Raw genomic sequence first — 16,970 nt, 5'->3', positions numbered from 1 at the left:
CACTACTATAACCAGTCACTACCACTACTATAACCACTACCACTACTATAACTATAACCAGACACTACACTACTACTATACTACTATAACCAGTCACTACCACTACTACTATAACCAGACACTACCACTACTATAACCAGTCACTACCACTACTATAACCAGTCACTACCATTACTACTATAACCAGTCACTACCACTACTATAACCAGTCACTACCATTACTACTAACCAGACACTACCACTACTATAACCAGTCACTACCATTACTACTATAACAGTCACTACCACTACTATAACCAGTCACTACCACTACTATAACCAGTCACTACACTACTATAACCAGTCACTACCACTACTATAGTCACTACCACTACTATAACCAGTCACTACCATTACTATGTAGACACTACCACTACTATAACCAGTCACTACCATTACTATAGCCAGACACTACCACTACTATAACCAGTCACTACCACTACTATAACCAGTCACTACCACTACTATAACCAGTCACTACCACTACTATAACCAGTCACTACCACTACTATAACCAGTCACTACCATTACTACTGTAGACACTACCACTACTATAACCAGTCACTACCATTACTACTGCAGACACTACCACTACTATAACCAGTCACTACCATTACTATAACCAGTCACTAACCAGACACTACCACTACTATAACCAGTCACTACCATTACTACTACCAGTCACTACTATAGACACTACCTACTACAGTCATACCACTACAGTCACTACCATTACTACTGTACCACACTACCACTACTATAACCAGTCACTACCATTACTATAACCAGTCACTACCACTACTATAACCAGTCACTACCATTACTACAGTGTAGTCACTACCACACTACCACCTACTATAACCAGTCACTACCATTACTACTGTAGACACTACCACTACTATAACCAGTCACTACCACTACTATAACCAGTCACTACCACTACTATAACCAGTCACTACCATTACTATAACCAGTCACTACCATTACTACTGTAGACACTACCACTACTATAACCAGTCACTACCATTACTACTGTAGACACTACCACTACTATAACCAGTCACTACCATTACTACTGTAGACACTACCACTACTATAACCAGTCACTACCACTCAGACACTACCACTACTATAACCATTACTACTGTAGACACTACCACTACTATAACCAGTCACTACCACTACTATAACCAGTCACTACCACTACTATAACCAGTCACTACCATTACTACTGTAGACACTACCACTACTATAACCAGTCACTACCATTACTACTGTAGACACTACCACTACTATAACCAGTCACTACCATTACTACTGTAGACACTACCACTACTATAACCAGTCACTACCATTACTACTGCAGACACTACCACCACTATAAGTTAAATCAAAACATACTTTAAAACAAGCAAGCCACATTTTATTCAGGAAATTTACTTTTCTAGTTACGTTTCGATGACTTTTTCTATCCAGCATCTATTTCTGGAAAACTAAAAATATATGTTTCTTTTGAGTCTATAACACTACAACACTATTCAAAGCAAAACATTGTTGGGAATTAAACAAAATTAGATAATGTATTATTGGGAAAACGATGTTGTCTGACCAATCACTTGCATGTAGAATAATAAGAAATTGTAAATATATTTTCATTTATTTAGTTGTTGAAGCTCTGGTGTAAATAAGATTGGTTCTAATGGTGATTATTAGCAGTAACACAATGTGGATAGTTGTTGCATGTTTACTTTGCCAAGTAGAACAAGTAATCAAACATTTTATTAATATACAAATTAGTTTTTTGATTATCGAAAGTCACACTTTATATAAACACAATGGCTTTTCTATTTTATTGATTGATAATATTCATTTTATATCATTGTTAATCACCATTTTTCTTACAGATTTCCAATGATTTTAAGTAGATTGTATGAACATATACACCAACAATATTGTGGAGTTTTTTCATTTGACAATCAATCCTAGCTTATCTAGAATGAATTGTTTTAACTTAATTCACTTTGTTAAATGTGTAAGACATATATTTTACTGGAATGAATTGTAACTTTCTAGAATGAATTGTTTTGTGTCAACTTTGTTAAATGTGTAAGAAATATATTTTACTGGAATGCATTGTAACTTTCTAGAATGAATTGTTTTAACTTAATTCACTTTGTTAAATGTATAATAAATATATTTTACTGGAATGCATTGTAACTTTCTAGAATGAATTGTTTTGTGTCAACTTTGTTAAATGTGTAAGAAATATATTTTACTGGAATGCATTGTAACTTTCTAGAATGAATTGTTTTAACTTAATTCACTTTGTTAAATGTGTAAGAAATATATTTTACTGGAATGTATTGTAACTTTCTAGAATGAATTGTTTTGTGTCAACTTTGTTAAATGTGTAAGACATATTTTACTGGAATGCATTGTAACTTTCTAGAATGAATTGTTTTAACTTAATTCACTTTGTTAAATGTGTAAGAAATATATTTTACTGGAATGCATTGTAACTTTCTAGAATTAATTGTTTTGCGTCATAACGTTGTTAAATGTGTAAGACATATATTTTATGATGTAACATTTTGTAATTTTATATTTAATCCATTTCGATATAATGATACATCTGGTCAAAATGTTTTGATTATAAAATGGAATATGAACTATTCTTAGAATGTATTTATTCTTGTCTTTTTAATAAACCACCACATTTACATATATAAACATTGTAGATGATCGTTTTTATCTAGTTGGTGTTAAAGTTAAGACAGACAAAATAAGGTGTTATCTTTTCACACCTTCATGAAATTGTAACTTTCTAGAATGAATTGTTTTGTGTCAACATAATTGTTTTAACTTAATTCACTTTGTTAAATGTGTGTAGGCCTGTATGATGTGTAACATAATGTAGGCCTGTATGATGTGTAACATAATGTAGGCCTGTATGATGTGTAACATAATGTAGGCCTGTATGATGTGTAACATAATGTAGGCCTGTATGATGTGTAACATAATGTAAACCTGTATGATGTGTAACATAATGTAGGCCTGTATGATGTCAAAATGTAACATAATGAATAGGCCTGTATTCTTGATGTGTAACATAATGTAGGCCTGTAAATGATGTGTAACATAATGTAGGCCTGTATGATGTGTAACATAATGTAGGCCTGTATGATGTGTAACATAATGTAGGCCTGTATGATGTGTAACATAATGTAGGCCTGTATGATGTGTAACATAATGTAGGCCTGTATGATGTGTAACATAATGTAGGCCTGTATGATGTGTAACATAAGTATACCAAACAATAAGAACACCTTCCGAATATTGAGTCCATTCACCCCACAGCTGTGTCAAGTTGGCTGGATGTCCTTTGGGTGTTGGACCATTCTTGATACACATGGGAGCCTGTTGAGTGTGAAAAACCTAGCAGCATTTCAGTTGTTAACACACTCAAACCAGTGTGCCTGGCACCTACTACCATAACCCGTTCAAAGGCACATAAATATTTTGATTTAACCAGGTTAACCTTCTTTAACCTGTCTCCTCCCTTTCATCTACACTGATTGAAGTGGATTTAACAAGTAACATCAATAAGGGATCCTACTGTATCTTCTGACAGTGACACAGCGCCCCCTGTGGACTGACGCTGAACTTTACTACAACCTTAAATTTAACCCGTTTTAAAATTAATGTTGAGGTGTAGAACTAACTAAATGAAACATGCTCATGTCTGTTATTTCCATATAGGATATGTAAGTTAAAAAAAACTGCCCATTATTAAATTTGAGAAATTATTTCATTGATCTTTTATTGTTCTATGTTGACTTGTTCTATTGTTGCTACATTCATTTAGCTACTGACTTGTTCTATTGTTGCTACATTCACTTAGCTACTGACTTGCTCTATTGTTGCTACATTCATTTAGCTACTGACTTGTTCTATTGTTGCTACATTCACTTAGCTACTGACTTGTTCTATTGTTGCTACATTCACTTAGCTACTGACGTGTTCTATTGTTGCTACATTCACTTAGCTACTGACTTGTTCTATTGTTGCTACGTTCACTTAACTATTGACTTGTTCTATTGTTGCTACGTTCACTTAACTATTGACTTGTTCTATTGTTGCTACATTCACTTAGCTACTGACTTGATCTATTGTTGCTACGTTCACTTAGCTACTGACTTGTTCTATTGTTAACAACACTCCCCATCCAACTGACAGATCTTGAGAGGATCTGCAGAGAAGAATGTGAGAAACTCCCCAAATACAGGTGTGCCAAGCTTGTAGCGTCATACCCAAGAAGACTCAAGGCTGTAATCGCTGCCAAAGTACTGAGTAAAGGGTCTAAATACTTATGTAAATGTCAAATTTCAGTGTTTTATTTGTAATAAATTTGCAAAAATGTCTAAAATCATGTTTTTGCTTTGTCATTATGGGGTATTTATTGTGTGTAGATTAATGAGGGAAAAAAACATTTAATATATTTAAGAATAAGGCTGTCACGTAACAAAACGTGGAAAAAGTCAAGGGGTCTGAATACTTTCTGAATGCACTGTACATACATACAGTTGAAGTCGGAAGTTTACATACACTTAGGTTGGTGTCATTAAAACTCGTTGTTCAACCACTCCACAAATCTCTTGTTAACAAACTTTAGTTTTGGCAAGTCGGTTAGGACATCTACTTTGTGCAGGGTAGCCTAGTGGTTAGAGCGTTGGACTAGTACCCGGACGAAATCCCCGAGCTGACAAGGTACAAATCTGTCATTCTGCCCCTGAACAGTCAGTTAACCCACTGTTCCTCGGCCGTCATTGAAAATAAGAATTTGTTCTTAACTGACTTGCCTAGTAAAATAAAGGTTAAATAAAGGTAAAATAAGAAAGTGCATGACAAGTCATTTTTCCAACTATTGTTTACAGACAGATTATTTCACTTATAATTCGCTGTATCACAATTCCAGTGGGTCAGAAGTTCACATACACTAAATTGACTGTGCCTTTAAACAGCTTGGAAAATCCCAGAAAATGATGTCATGGCTTTAGAAGCTTCTGATAGGTTAATTGACATCATTTGAGTCACTTAATTTATGAGGGAAATTCACATTAAAATGTTTTGTGCAACTGACTTAAAGTGAAGGAAATTGTAAGGGAAATGACGAGGTGATGAATAATTTTGTTTTATGCAACCGGGCCCTGGTTGACTAAGTCAAGTTGCACAAAATATTTTAAGGTGAATTTGTGCAGGAGAATGTTTTCCTCTGCCCTGGTTGCAAAAGGGAAAACATCAACCAGCTAGCTAGATGTAGCTTGCTAGATGTATAGCTAGCTAACAATAGCTACCTAGTGAAACAATGGAAGGAGCACAGTCCATGGCTACGAAGCTAGCTGGCTAGCTAAGCTACCTACTCTCTAAATTAGCTTGATGTGCTAGAAAGTAATAGAAACCAATTGAGATTAAAAGTAGATAATTTTTTTAATTATCTTATGAATCAACTTGCTTCTCCTGTCTTGAATGTAGAAGTTCAATTTTGTGATCTCCCAAAAAGAAATGCTCTTTGATAAAATGTTCAGGTCATCTCCATGGTAACAAGAGGTTCTTTCTGCTTTACATGACTTCAAAATAGCATAAAACCCCTTAAGTATGCCCTTACCTAGGGGCTGTATGCAACGCCATTTAACAATTCCCTTAGGTAAGGGGAAATGATTCCTTAAGGGAAACACTTCAGATGCAACCAGGCTCAGACCAAGTGAAACTACGTTGCTGGCCTCCACCTTATTGTCCATTAACTTACAGCGAATGGAAATGTGTCTTTATGCTCACAACCCAATCCCCTGAGACACACCCTGATGGCCTGGAGGCAATGGGTCAATGCAGCGTCCCTGAACCCTGAATCTATTATTTCTGGGCAAGTTGAGTGATGAACAAGTACATTTAAATGGCACCATGTGTTCTCTACTAGTATGTCGAGACCCTGACTGAATTCCATTTAAATGGCACCATGTGTTCTCTACTAGTAGGTTGAGACCCCGACTGAATTCCATTTAAGTGGCACCAGGGTAGCCTAGTGGTTAGAGCGTTGGACTAGAAACCGAAAGGTTGCAGGTTCAAATCCCCGAGCTGACAGGGTACAAATCTGTCGTTCTGCCCCTGAACAGGCAGTTAACCCACTGTTCCTAGGCCGTCATTGAAAATAAGAATTTGTTCTTAACTGACTTGCCTAGTAAAATTAAAAGAGGTACATTTTTTTTATTTTATTTTTTAAAATGTGTTCTCTACTAGTATGTTGAGACCCCGACTGAATTCCATTTAAATGGCACCATGTGTTCTCTACTAGTAGGTTTTACAATTTGGAAATTGATCCACGGGCCTACAAAAGATGGGCTGTCAGTTGCCCATGCCTGAAGTACATGATCAGATTAAAAAATAAATTATTTTTAAGGACACTATAGTAGCACCTGACAAATGTCAACCATAATCAAATCAGAACCATTGATAAAGTTCTAGAAAAATGTAATAATATTAAAGTAGCCTAGTGGTCACTACCCAGAGAGTTGTCGTACGAATCCCAGTATCAGATGGGAAAATCTGGTGCAGTGAGCTGGCAACTGGAGGGTTGCTGGCATCATCCTAGACACCGTCCCCTGCCGTTGTGCCAATGACCAAAGCACTAACCCCCTACAATTTTTTTCAGGGACTGCGGAACTGCAGATGACTAATTGCCTCCAGTCCATCAGGGTGTGTCTTGGGGGATTGGGTTGTGTGCATAAAGACAATTCCATTCTCTGAGTTAATGGACAATAAAGTACTGGAAGTGATGTTCTGTATGTGTGAGTTTAAGACGTATTGAGTTACACACTATATTAAAACACAAGATAATGACAGAACGGTTGAAATCATTTTGCAGTAATCTGTTTAATAATTATATCTATTCAGTCCACAAAGGGTCAACCTCAGAGCTTACAGTCACTGACAAACTGGAATTAAAAGGGTCAAAGGTCAATTGTTGTCACTCTCTTTGGGTTTGGTCTTCCGTTGCTTTTCCATGTCTTTGAGTTTGGAGTCCAGCTTCCTGTGTAGATGGGCCTTCTTGTTAGGATCTACAGACTTGTCCTTGTGTCCACTACCAGCATACAGAACCCCTTCTTTACTGATCCTCATCCTGGCATTGGCCCTGGCTTGATCTCCACACCCATCCTGGCAACACAGTTGGTCACCTGCAACACAGCTCGTCGCAACACAGTGAGTCTCCAACACAGTCCACCAGAGTGGCAACACAGTCACAGAGTCGCAACACAGTCACAGAGTCGTCGCAACACAGTCACAGAGTCGTCGCAACACAGTCACAGCAACACAGTCAGAGTCGTCGCAACACAGTCACAGAGTCGTCGCAACACAGTCACAGAGTCGTCGCAACACAGTCACAGAGTCGTCGCAACACAGTCACAGAGTCGTCGCAACACAGTCACAGAGTCGTCGCAACACAGTCACAGAGTCGTCGCAACACAGTCACAACACAGTCACAGAGTCGTCGCAACACAGTCACAGAGTCGTCGCAACACAGTCACAGAGCAACACAGTCAGAGTCGTCGCAACACAGTCGTCGCAACACAGTCACAGAGTCGTCGCAACACAGTCACAGAGTCGTCGCAACACAGTCACAGAGTCGTCGCAACACAGTCACAGAGTCGTCGCAACACAGAAACATCAGAGAATAACCTTTCCAAAAATGTGAAACTAAATTAAAATCAGTCCACTAAATATACCTGAAAGTGACCACTGGTAGATAAGAGTTACAACAAATTAGGGATGTCAAACGGAAAACAAATATAATTGAGTTAACTCGCAAATGCAGATTTAGTTTAGTGATCTGTCATTTAAAAGGGGCAGTGCAGTCCAAAACATGATTTTGCTGTGTTATATATATATATATATATGTTTCCACGCTATAATGTTGGAATAATATCGTGAAAATTATGGTAATGCACCTTTAGTGTAAGAGCTGTTTGATTGGCTGGAGTTTCTGGTGACATCACCATGCGGTATCAGTTAACAGAATAACAAAGAGCTAGTTTTAGAGAGTTTGCCCTCTTCTCTGCCAATAAGAGCTAGTTTTAGAGAGTTTGCCCTCTTCTCTGCCAATAAGAGCTAGTTTTAGAGAGTTTGCCCTCTTCTCTGCCAATAAGAGCTAGTTTCCAGGTTACTTATCCCTCCCAGTAGGCTCCTCCAATTAGGCCCCTCTCTCAGCCCACTTCCTGACTGTCCTAGCCAAATTCCTGCTTGAAAATTTGCATTTTGCTAAGAAGACAGTGTGTCTTTGGGCCATTTTAATTTAGTTACTTAAATTGTTAACAAGAAATGATTTGATAAAAATGGCTGCATTGGACTTACAAGAAAATACGTCTTGATTAACTGACAGCGAAATGTTTACTATACCACATAAGTCAGAAAATGATTTGCCTAGATCTAGAAACAATGTGTCTTACCTCAGGTATGTGGTGACCGAGGCAGTATTGTCTGTTGCAGAACAGACAGAGTTGTCCCAGATGAATTACTAACGTTTTACACTTGACAAAACTACAGACGCGTTCTGCCTTCACCACAGCATCTATTAGGGTGTCAAAATCATCATCCGCTGTCGCAGCCGCAGCGATCTCACAGGCCCCCGCTTTGGTCTTTTTGGTCTTTCCTAGAGGAGAGAAATTATACAGATACAGTACCAGTCAAAAGTTTGTTTTTCACTATTTGTAGAATAATAGCAAAGGCATCAAAACTATGAAATAAACATGTAGTAACCCCCATTTTTTTTTTATATATATTTGAGATTCTTCAAAGTAGCCACCCTTTGCTTTGATGACGGCTTTGCACACTCTTGGCATTCTCTCAACCAGCTTCACCTGGAATGCTTTTCCAATAGTCTTGAAGGAGTTCCCACATATGCTGAGCACTTGTTGGCTGCTTTTCCTTCACTCTGCGGTCCAACTGTACCGGTTTTGACTTGGGGTTATTGTTTATAGGGATGCCAGGTAGGTTGTGCCGACCAGAGAAAATATTGGTTTCTCCTTCTGGTTTGGAATGAGTCCCGTCTGAGTCCATCAAGTCTACACCAACACAAAGGACTCATGTAAAAGTCAGGAGGGAAAAACACTTTTCATAAACTCTTAAAACATTGGAAATAACGTCAAACAACTATTATTTTGCGTGGGTTGTATTTCCAACATAAATGATCACAAACGCATAATAATATACCACATAATGAGCTCTGGTTCCTCCAGAAAAGTCCAGTACCTCGGGCCGAAAAGTCCAGTACCTCGGGCCGAAAAGGCCAGTACCTCGGGCCGAAAAGGCCAGTACCTCGGGCCAGTACCTCGGGCCAGTACCTCGGGCCAGTACCTCGGGCCAGTACCTCGGGCCTAAAAGCCCTGTACCTCGGGCCTAAAAGCCCTGTACCTCGGGCCTAAAAGCCCTGTACCTCGGGCCTAAAAGTCTAGAAAAGGAGTTCAGGGAACTCAAGTGACCTTAGTCACACAATGTTTGTCCGTTCATAAAGTGTAGCATAAATCCAGTCTCAATCATACAATCAAAATAAATTATTTTACCACACAACCATAAAGCGTATCAAATCTTAATAAGTCCTCAACTACAACTACATAAATCATCACGGTTCACATCCCATCAAAACAAATTAAATACCGTACACAAAAAGGTTGTAGTCAGTCAGACAATCCGCCAACAGATCTCGGAGAAAGGCCACGAAGAACAACGGACTAATGAATGGATCCAATCCTGGGTAAACTTGCTATTAAAGCACACTTTTAAATGCAACAAAACAAACGGAGTAAGTGAGGGTTGAACACACCCTCATTCGAGTCTCCACCACAATCCCACTTTTGCGCAGCTGAGGCTGGCTATTTAATTGGTAATTAAAGGGGAAGCGTCCTATTGGAGGGAGAAGCACTGAGACGGTTCAGACAAATTCAGGGCCATAACAGAACTCATCCCAAACCATCTTAATTGGGTTGAGGTCGGGTGATTGTGGAGGCCAGGTCATCTGATGCAGCACTCCATCACCCTCCTTCTTGGTCAAATAGCCCTTACACAGCCTGGAGGTGTGTTGGGTCATTGTCCTGTTGAAAAACAAATGATAGTCCCACTAAGTGCAAACCAGAAGGGATGGCGTATTGCTGCAGAATGCTGTGCTAGCCATGCTGGTTAAGTCTGTCTTGAATTCTAAATAAATCACTGACAGTGTCACCAGCAAAGCACCCATCACACCATCCCCCCTCCTCCTCCACAGTGGGAACCACACATGCAGAGATCATCTGGTCACCTACCCTGCGTCTCTCAAGGACACAGACCAAAGGACAGATTTCCACCGGTCTAATGTCCATTGCTCGTGTTTCTTGGCCCAAGGAAGTCTCTTCTTCTTATTGGTGTCCTTTTAGTAGTGGTATCTTTGCAGCAATTCGACCATGAAGGTCTGATTCACACAGTCTCCTCTGAACAGTTGATGTTCAGATGTGTCTGTTTCTTGAACTCTGTGAAGCATTTATTTGGCCGTAATTTCTGAGGCTGGCAACTTCAATGAACTTATCCTCTGCAGCAGAAGTAACTTCCTTTCCTATGGCGGTCCTCAGGAGAGCCAGTTTCATCATAGACCTTGATGGTTTTTGCAACTGCACTTGAAGAAACTTACAAAGTTCTTTATTGACTGACCTTCATGTCTTAAAGTAATGATGGACTGTCATTTATCTTTGATTATCTGAGATGTTCTTGCCATAATATGGACTGGTCTTTTACCAAATAGTGCTATCTTCTGTATACCACCCCTACCTTGTCACAGTACAACTGACTGGCTCAAACGCATTAAGGAAAGAAATTCTGCAAATTAACAAGGCACACCTGTTAACTGAAATGTATTCCAGGTGACTACCTCATGAAGCTGGTTGAGAGAATGCAAAGAGTGTGTAAAAATGTCGTCAAGGTAAAGGGTGGCTACTTTGAAGAATCTCAAATATATTTTTGTTTAGCACTTTTTTGGTTACTACATGATTCCATATGTGTTATTTAATAACTTTGATGTTTTCACTATTATTCTACAATTTAAATAAATAGTCACAATAAATAAAAACCCTTGAATGAGTAGGTGTGTCTGGTACTGTATATCGGCGGATCAAAAAAAAACAAAAAAACAGGCAATTAGAGTGAGCCTTGTTGATCATAAAGGAATACGATCAGAACTTATTTTAATCATTTTTGACTGCTAATTTGATCATTTTGTACACTAACCTTTTGCCTTGGCCTTCTTAGCAGTCTGAGTCTGTCCTGCTGTACGGACAGTATCTAGATGCTTCTCCTGCTCCATCTTCTGCTCCCTCTTCTTCTGCTCCCGTCTCATTCGTTCCAGATGTAAAGTCTTGAGATCTGCTGCCGGTTGCCCTACAGGAGGCCCTGTAAAACTCTTTTCCTCCAGGACGGCTGCCGGTTGCCCTACAGGAGGCCCTGTAAAACTCTTTTCCTCCAGGACGGCTGCCGGTTGCCCTACAGGAGGCCCTGTAAAACTCTCTTCCTCCAGGACGGCTGCCGGTTGCCCTACAGGAGGCCCTGTAAAACTCTCTTCCTCCAGGACGGCTGCTGGTTGTAGGGCTTGTTGCTCCTCTTCTTCCCCAGCCTTGTTAGACCCTGTTGGGGGTCTGGAGACAGTGATGCATCTATCCTTTCCCTCTCCCTGGCTCTCATGGTTCAGGCACAGCTCCTCTGCAACCTGTTTTACAAATGTAATTTTTAGTTTTATTTATTTGCAACAGAAAAAACAAAGCACAACATCAAAGTGCAACACAGGGTGCAGGTGAGGAATAGAAACACAAAATAGGCTTATGATACAGCTCACCATAAGTTGTACATTGATAATGTACAACTACAAAAAGTAACTTTGCTGAAGAAAAAGTGTGTGCTTGTTTGAGCTGTCCAGAATAATTTGTAAATGGTAGCGGTAGAAGTTAGCGTGCTTGCATCAACAACTTAATAAAAACACAAAGTACTATGTACCTGGTGTACGAGCAGGCGGTCGTGGGAGTTGAGGGTCGAGGGAAACCGTAGCTCCGTCTGGTCTGGGTCCTGGAGAAACCACTCCACCTGGTTCTTGATCTCCAGGTATTTCATCTGCGTCAGTCTCTGCTCCTCCTCTGTGTGGGTGGAACGTCTGGCCTGGCTGTGTGTGCCGGGATCTGTGTCATTTCAATCAACGTGAACATGTCAACTTTTGTTTAAATTTCAGTTGTGTGTATATTTCTGTAACACTACTACAGCATGGGGTTAGATTAAACCTGGAATAAAACAACTATTTTCAATTGAGATTTTCCATTGAACTTGATTTTTAGTCACGGACTAGGCTTAATCTGGTTCTGGCAAAACCAGCCTCCCCAAACCTTGTCCTTATTATTACAGTATGTGAATAACGGCATACCTGAACCTGTCTGGGGCTCTCCTCCCTGGGTCTTCTTCCCCCCAGAGGTCCTCTTGTGTCCTGGCTCCACCTTGCTCCCAGCCTGGCCTCTGCCCTTCTGCTTGTTGGAGGTGGAGCTGCTAGCGGTAGCTTTAGTGTTGTTAGACTTGGTATCTCGGTGGTCTCTGGTGTAGTTCTGGGGCACAATGTCCTGTAGGGATAGATGATACTTTCAGTTGCGGTTTATACCAATGTATTTCTCAGGCTAGTATTGCCCATATGGATAACAATATTTTTTAGGCTAGCATTGCCTAAATTGATAGATACAGTGCCTTGCGAAAGTATTCGGCCCCCTTGAACTTTGCCACATTTTGCCACATTTCAGGCTTCAAACATAAAAGATATAAAACTGTATTTTTTTTGTGAAGAATCAACAACAAGTGGGACACAATCATGAAGTGGAACGACATTTATTGGATATTTCAAACTTTTTTCACAAATCAAAAACTGAAAAATTGGGCGTGCAAAATTATTCAGCCCCCTTAAGTTAATACTTTGTAGCACCACCTTTTGCTGCGATTACAGCTCTAAGTCGCTTGGGGTATGTCTCTATCAGTTTTGCACATCGAGAGACTGAATTTTTTTCCCATTCCTCCTTGCAAAACAGCTCGAGCTCAGTGAGGTTGGATGGAGAGCATTTGTGAACAGCAGTTTTCAGTTCTTTCCACAGATTCTCGATTGGATTCAGGTCTGGACTTTGACTTGGCCATTCTAACACCTGGATATGTTTATTTTTGAACCATTCCATTGTAGATTTTGCTTTATGTTTTGGATCATTGTCTTGTTGGAAGACAAATCTCCGTCCCAGTCTCAGGTCTTTTGCAGACTCCATCAGGTTTTCTTCCAGAATGGTCCTGTATTTGGCTCCATCCATCTTCCCATCAATTTTAACCATCTTCCCTGTCCCTGCTGAAGAAAAGCAGGCCCAAACCATGATGCTGCCACCACCATGTTTGACAGTGGGTATGGTGTGTTCAGGGTGATGAGCTGTGTTGCTTTTACGCCAATCATAACGTTTTGCATTGTTGCCAAAAAGTTCAATGTTGGTTGTATCTGACCAGAGCACCTTCTTCCACATGTTTGGCGTGTCTCCCAGGTGGCTTGTGGCAAACTTTAAACTACACTTTTTATGGATATCTTTAAGAAATGGCTTTCTTCTTGCCACTCTTCCATAAAGGCCAGATTTGTGCAATATACGACTGATTGTTGTCCTATGGACAGAGTCTCCCACCTCAGCTGTAGATCTCTGCAGTTCACCCAGAGTGATCATGGGCCTCTTGGCTGCATCTCTGATCAGTCTTCTCCTTGTATGAGCTGAAAGTTTAGAGGGACGGCCAGGTCTTGGTAGATTTGCAGTGGTCTGATACTCCTTCCATTTCAATATTATCGCTTGCACAGTGCTCCTTGGGATGTTTAAAGCTTGGGAAATCTTTTTGTATCCAAATCAGGCTTTAAACTTCTTCACAACAGTATCTCGGACCTGCCTGGTGTGTTCCTTGTTCTTCATGATGCTCTCTGCGCTTTTAACGGACCTCTGAGACTATCACAGTGCAGGTGCATTTATACGGAGACTTGATTACACACAGGTGGATTGTATTTATCATCATTAGTCATTTAGGTCAACATTGGATCATTCAGAGATCCTCACTGAACTTCTGGAGAGAGTTTGCTGCACTGAAAGTAAAGGGGCTGAATAATTTTGCACGCCCAATTTTTCAGTTTTTGATTTGTTAAAAAAGTTTGAAATATCCAATAAATGTCGTTCCACTTCATGATTGTTCAACTTGTTGTTGATTCTTCACAAAAAAATACAGTTTTTTATCTTTATGTTTGAAGCCTGAAATGTGGCAAAAGGTCGCAAAGTTCAAGGGGGCCGAATACTTTCGCAAGGCACTGTATATTTTAGGCTAATATTGCCTGTATCGATTGCGATATTTCATAGTTTAATATCGTAACATTATAACTATAACTACTGTTCCCTCAAGGAGGCAAACGAGGTGCAACATACTATGGGGAGTTGTTCCTGACAAGGCCAATGAAATCCTCGCCTCGCTACAAGCCCTGCCTTCCACAGGTGATACGTGTGAGGCTCGGATTCATTCCTTCCATTTCAAACCGCTCTTCACTGAGGTCAGGAATGGGCGGTGCGGGGCTAAACAGGTGTCGCGGGGCTAAACAGGTGTCGCGGGGCTAAACAGGTGTCGCGGGGCTAAACAGGTGTCGCGGGGCTAAACAGGTGTCGCGGGGCTAAACAGGTGTCGCGGGGCTAAACAGGTGTCGCGGGGCTAAACGGGGTGTCGCGGGGCTAAACAGGTGTCGCGGGGCTAAACAGGTGTCGCGGGGCTAAACAGGTGTCGCGGGGCTAAACAGGTGTCGCGGGGCTAAACAGGTGTCGCGGGGCTAAACAGGTGTCGCGGGGCTAAACAGGTGTCGCGGGGCTAAACAGGTGTCGCGGGGCTAAACAGGTGTCGCGGGGCTAAACAGGTGTCGCGGGGCTAAACAGGTGTCGCGGGGCTAAACAGGTGTCGCGGGGCTAAACAGGTGTCGCGGGGCTAAACAGGTGTCGCGGGGCTAAAACAGGTGTCGCGGGGCTAAACAGGTGTCGCGGGGCTAAACAGGTGTCGCGGGGCTAAACAGGTGTCGCGGGGCTAAACAGGTGTCGCGGGGCTAAACAGGTGTCGCGGGGCTAAACAGGTGTCGCGGGGCTAAAACAGGTGTCGCGGGGCTAAACAGGTGTCGCGGGGCTAAACAGGTGTCGCGGGGCTAAACAGGTGTCGCGGGGCTAAACAGGTGTCGCGGGGCTAAAACAGGTGTCGCGGGGCTAAACAGGTGTCGCGGGGCTAAACAGGTGTCGCGGGGCTAAACAGGTGTCGCGGGGCTAAACAGGTGTCGCGGGGCTAAACAGGTGTCGCGGGGCTAAACAGGTGTCGCGGGGCTAAACAGGTGTCGCGGGGCTAAAACAGGTGTCGCGGGGCTAAACAGGTGTCGCGGGGCTAAACAGGTGTCGCGGGGCTAAAACAGGTGTCGCGGGGCTAAACAGGTGTCGCGGGGCTAAACAGGTGTCGCGGGGCTAAACAGGTGTCGCGGGGCTAAAACAGGTGTCGCGGGGCTAAACAGGTGTCGCGGGGCTAAACAGGTGTCGCGGGGCTAAAACAGGTGTCGCGGGGCTAAACAGGTGTCGCGGGGCTAAACAGGTGTCGCGGGGCTAAACAGGTGTCGCGGGGCTAAACAGGTGTCGCGGGGCTAAACAGGTGTCGCGGGGCTAAACAGGTGTCGCGGGGCTAAAACAGGTGTCGCGGGGCTAAACAGGTGTCGCGGGGCTAAACAGGTGTCGCGGGGCTAAACAGGTGTCGCGGGGCTAAAACAGGTGTCGCGGGGCTAAACAGGTGTCGCGGGGCTAAACAGGTGTCGCGGGGCTAAACAGGTGTCGCGGGGCTAAACAGGTGTCGCGGGGCTAAACAGGTGTCGCGGGGCTAAACAGGTGTCGCGGGGCTAAACAGGTGTCGCGGGGCTAAAACAGGTGTCGCGGGGCTAAACAGGTGTCGCGGGGCTAAACAGGTGTCGCGGGGCTAAAACAGGTGTCGCGGGGCTAAACAGGTGTCGCGGGGCTAAACAGGTGTCGCGGGGCTAAACAGGTGTCGCGGGGCTAAAAACAGGTGTCGCGGGGCTAAACAGGTGTCGCGGGGCTAAACAGGTGTCGCGGGGCTAAACAGGTGTCGCGGGGCTAAACAGGTGTCGCGGGGCTAAACAGGTGTCGCGGGGCTAAAACAGGTGTCGCGGGGCTAAACAGGTGTCGCGGGGCTAAACAGGTGTCGCGGGGCTAAAACAGGTGTCGCGGGGCTAAACAGGTGTCGCGGGGCTAAACAGGTGTCGCGGGGCTAAACAGGTGTCGCGGGGCTAAACAGGTGTCGCGGGGCTAAACAGGTGTCGCGGGGCTAAACAGGTGTCGCGGGGCTAAACAGGTGTCGCGGGGCTAAACAGGTGTCGCGGGGCTAAACAGGTGTCGCGGGGCTAAACAGGTGTCGCGGGGCTAAACAGGTGTCGCGGGGCTAAACAGGTGTCGCGGGGCTAAACAGGTGTCGCGGGGCTAAACAGGTGTCGCGGGGCTAAACAGGTGTCGCGGGGCTAAACAGGTGTTGTTCCCTCCTTCAGAGAACAGTAGTTATAGTCATAGCGTTACGTTCCCTTTCATTCAGTCAGCCTACGTACAAAATACTATGGAGAAATATAATCCCATCTGCAAAGGAACAATTCCTTTACCTTGGCTCAACATTGCTTGCCACTTATATCCATACAGGCTTCTCAGGGAGGGCGCCCCCTTGCAGACTGAACGGTAGCAATAACATTCAGAGGTAAACCTCTAGCCATCAGATTGGCCCTCTTAGGGGCCCGTAAGAACCAAATCTCTGGCCTC

General features: G+C 42.7%; 1 protein-coding gene across 1 annotated transcript in view; it reads right to left on the bottom strand.

Moving 5' to 3' along the window:
• Positions 1 to 6,947: 6,947 nt before the first annotated feature.
• ighmbp2 (immunoglobulin mu DNA binding protein 2) overlaps positions 6,948 to 16,970 on the bottom strand; it is a 30,188-nt gene continuing 20,165 nt past the window's right edge. Inside the window, exons 15-19 of the mRNA XM_064929128.1 lie at positions 12,518 to 12,707; positions 12,100 to 12,278; positions 11,341 to 11,815; positions 8,526 to 8,740; positions 6,948 to 7,248 (exon numbers count right to left, since the gene is read on the bottom strand). Of these exons, the coding sequence (XP_064785200.1) occupies positions 7,051 to 7,248; positions 8,526 to 8,740; positions 11,341 to 11,815; positions 12,100 to 12,278; positions 12,518 to 12,707 (1,257 nt within the window). The 3' untranslated portion in view covers positions 6,948 to 7,050. The remainder of the gene's footprint in view (positions 7,249 to 8,525; positions 8,741 to 11,340; positions 11,816 to 12,099; positions 12,279 to 12,517; positions 12,708 to 16,970) is intronic.

Source organism: Oncorhynchus masou, chromosome 22, assembly GCF_036934945.1.
Source record: "Oncorhynchus masou masou isolate Uvic2021 chromosome 22, UVic_Omas_1.1, whole genome shotgun sequence".
Lineage (NCBI taxonomy): Eukaryota > Metazoa > Chordata > Actinopteri > Salmoniformes > Salmonidae > Oncorhynchus > Oncorhynchus masou.
Note: the sequence above shows the minus strand (reverse complement) of the source record. Positions and strands in the feature narration are given on the sequence as shown.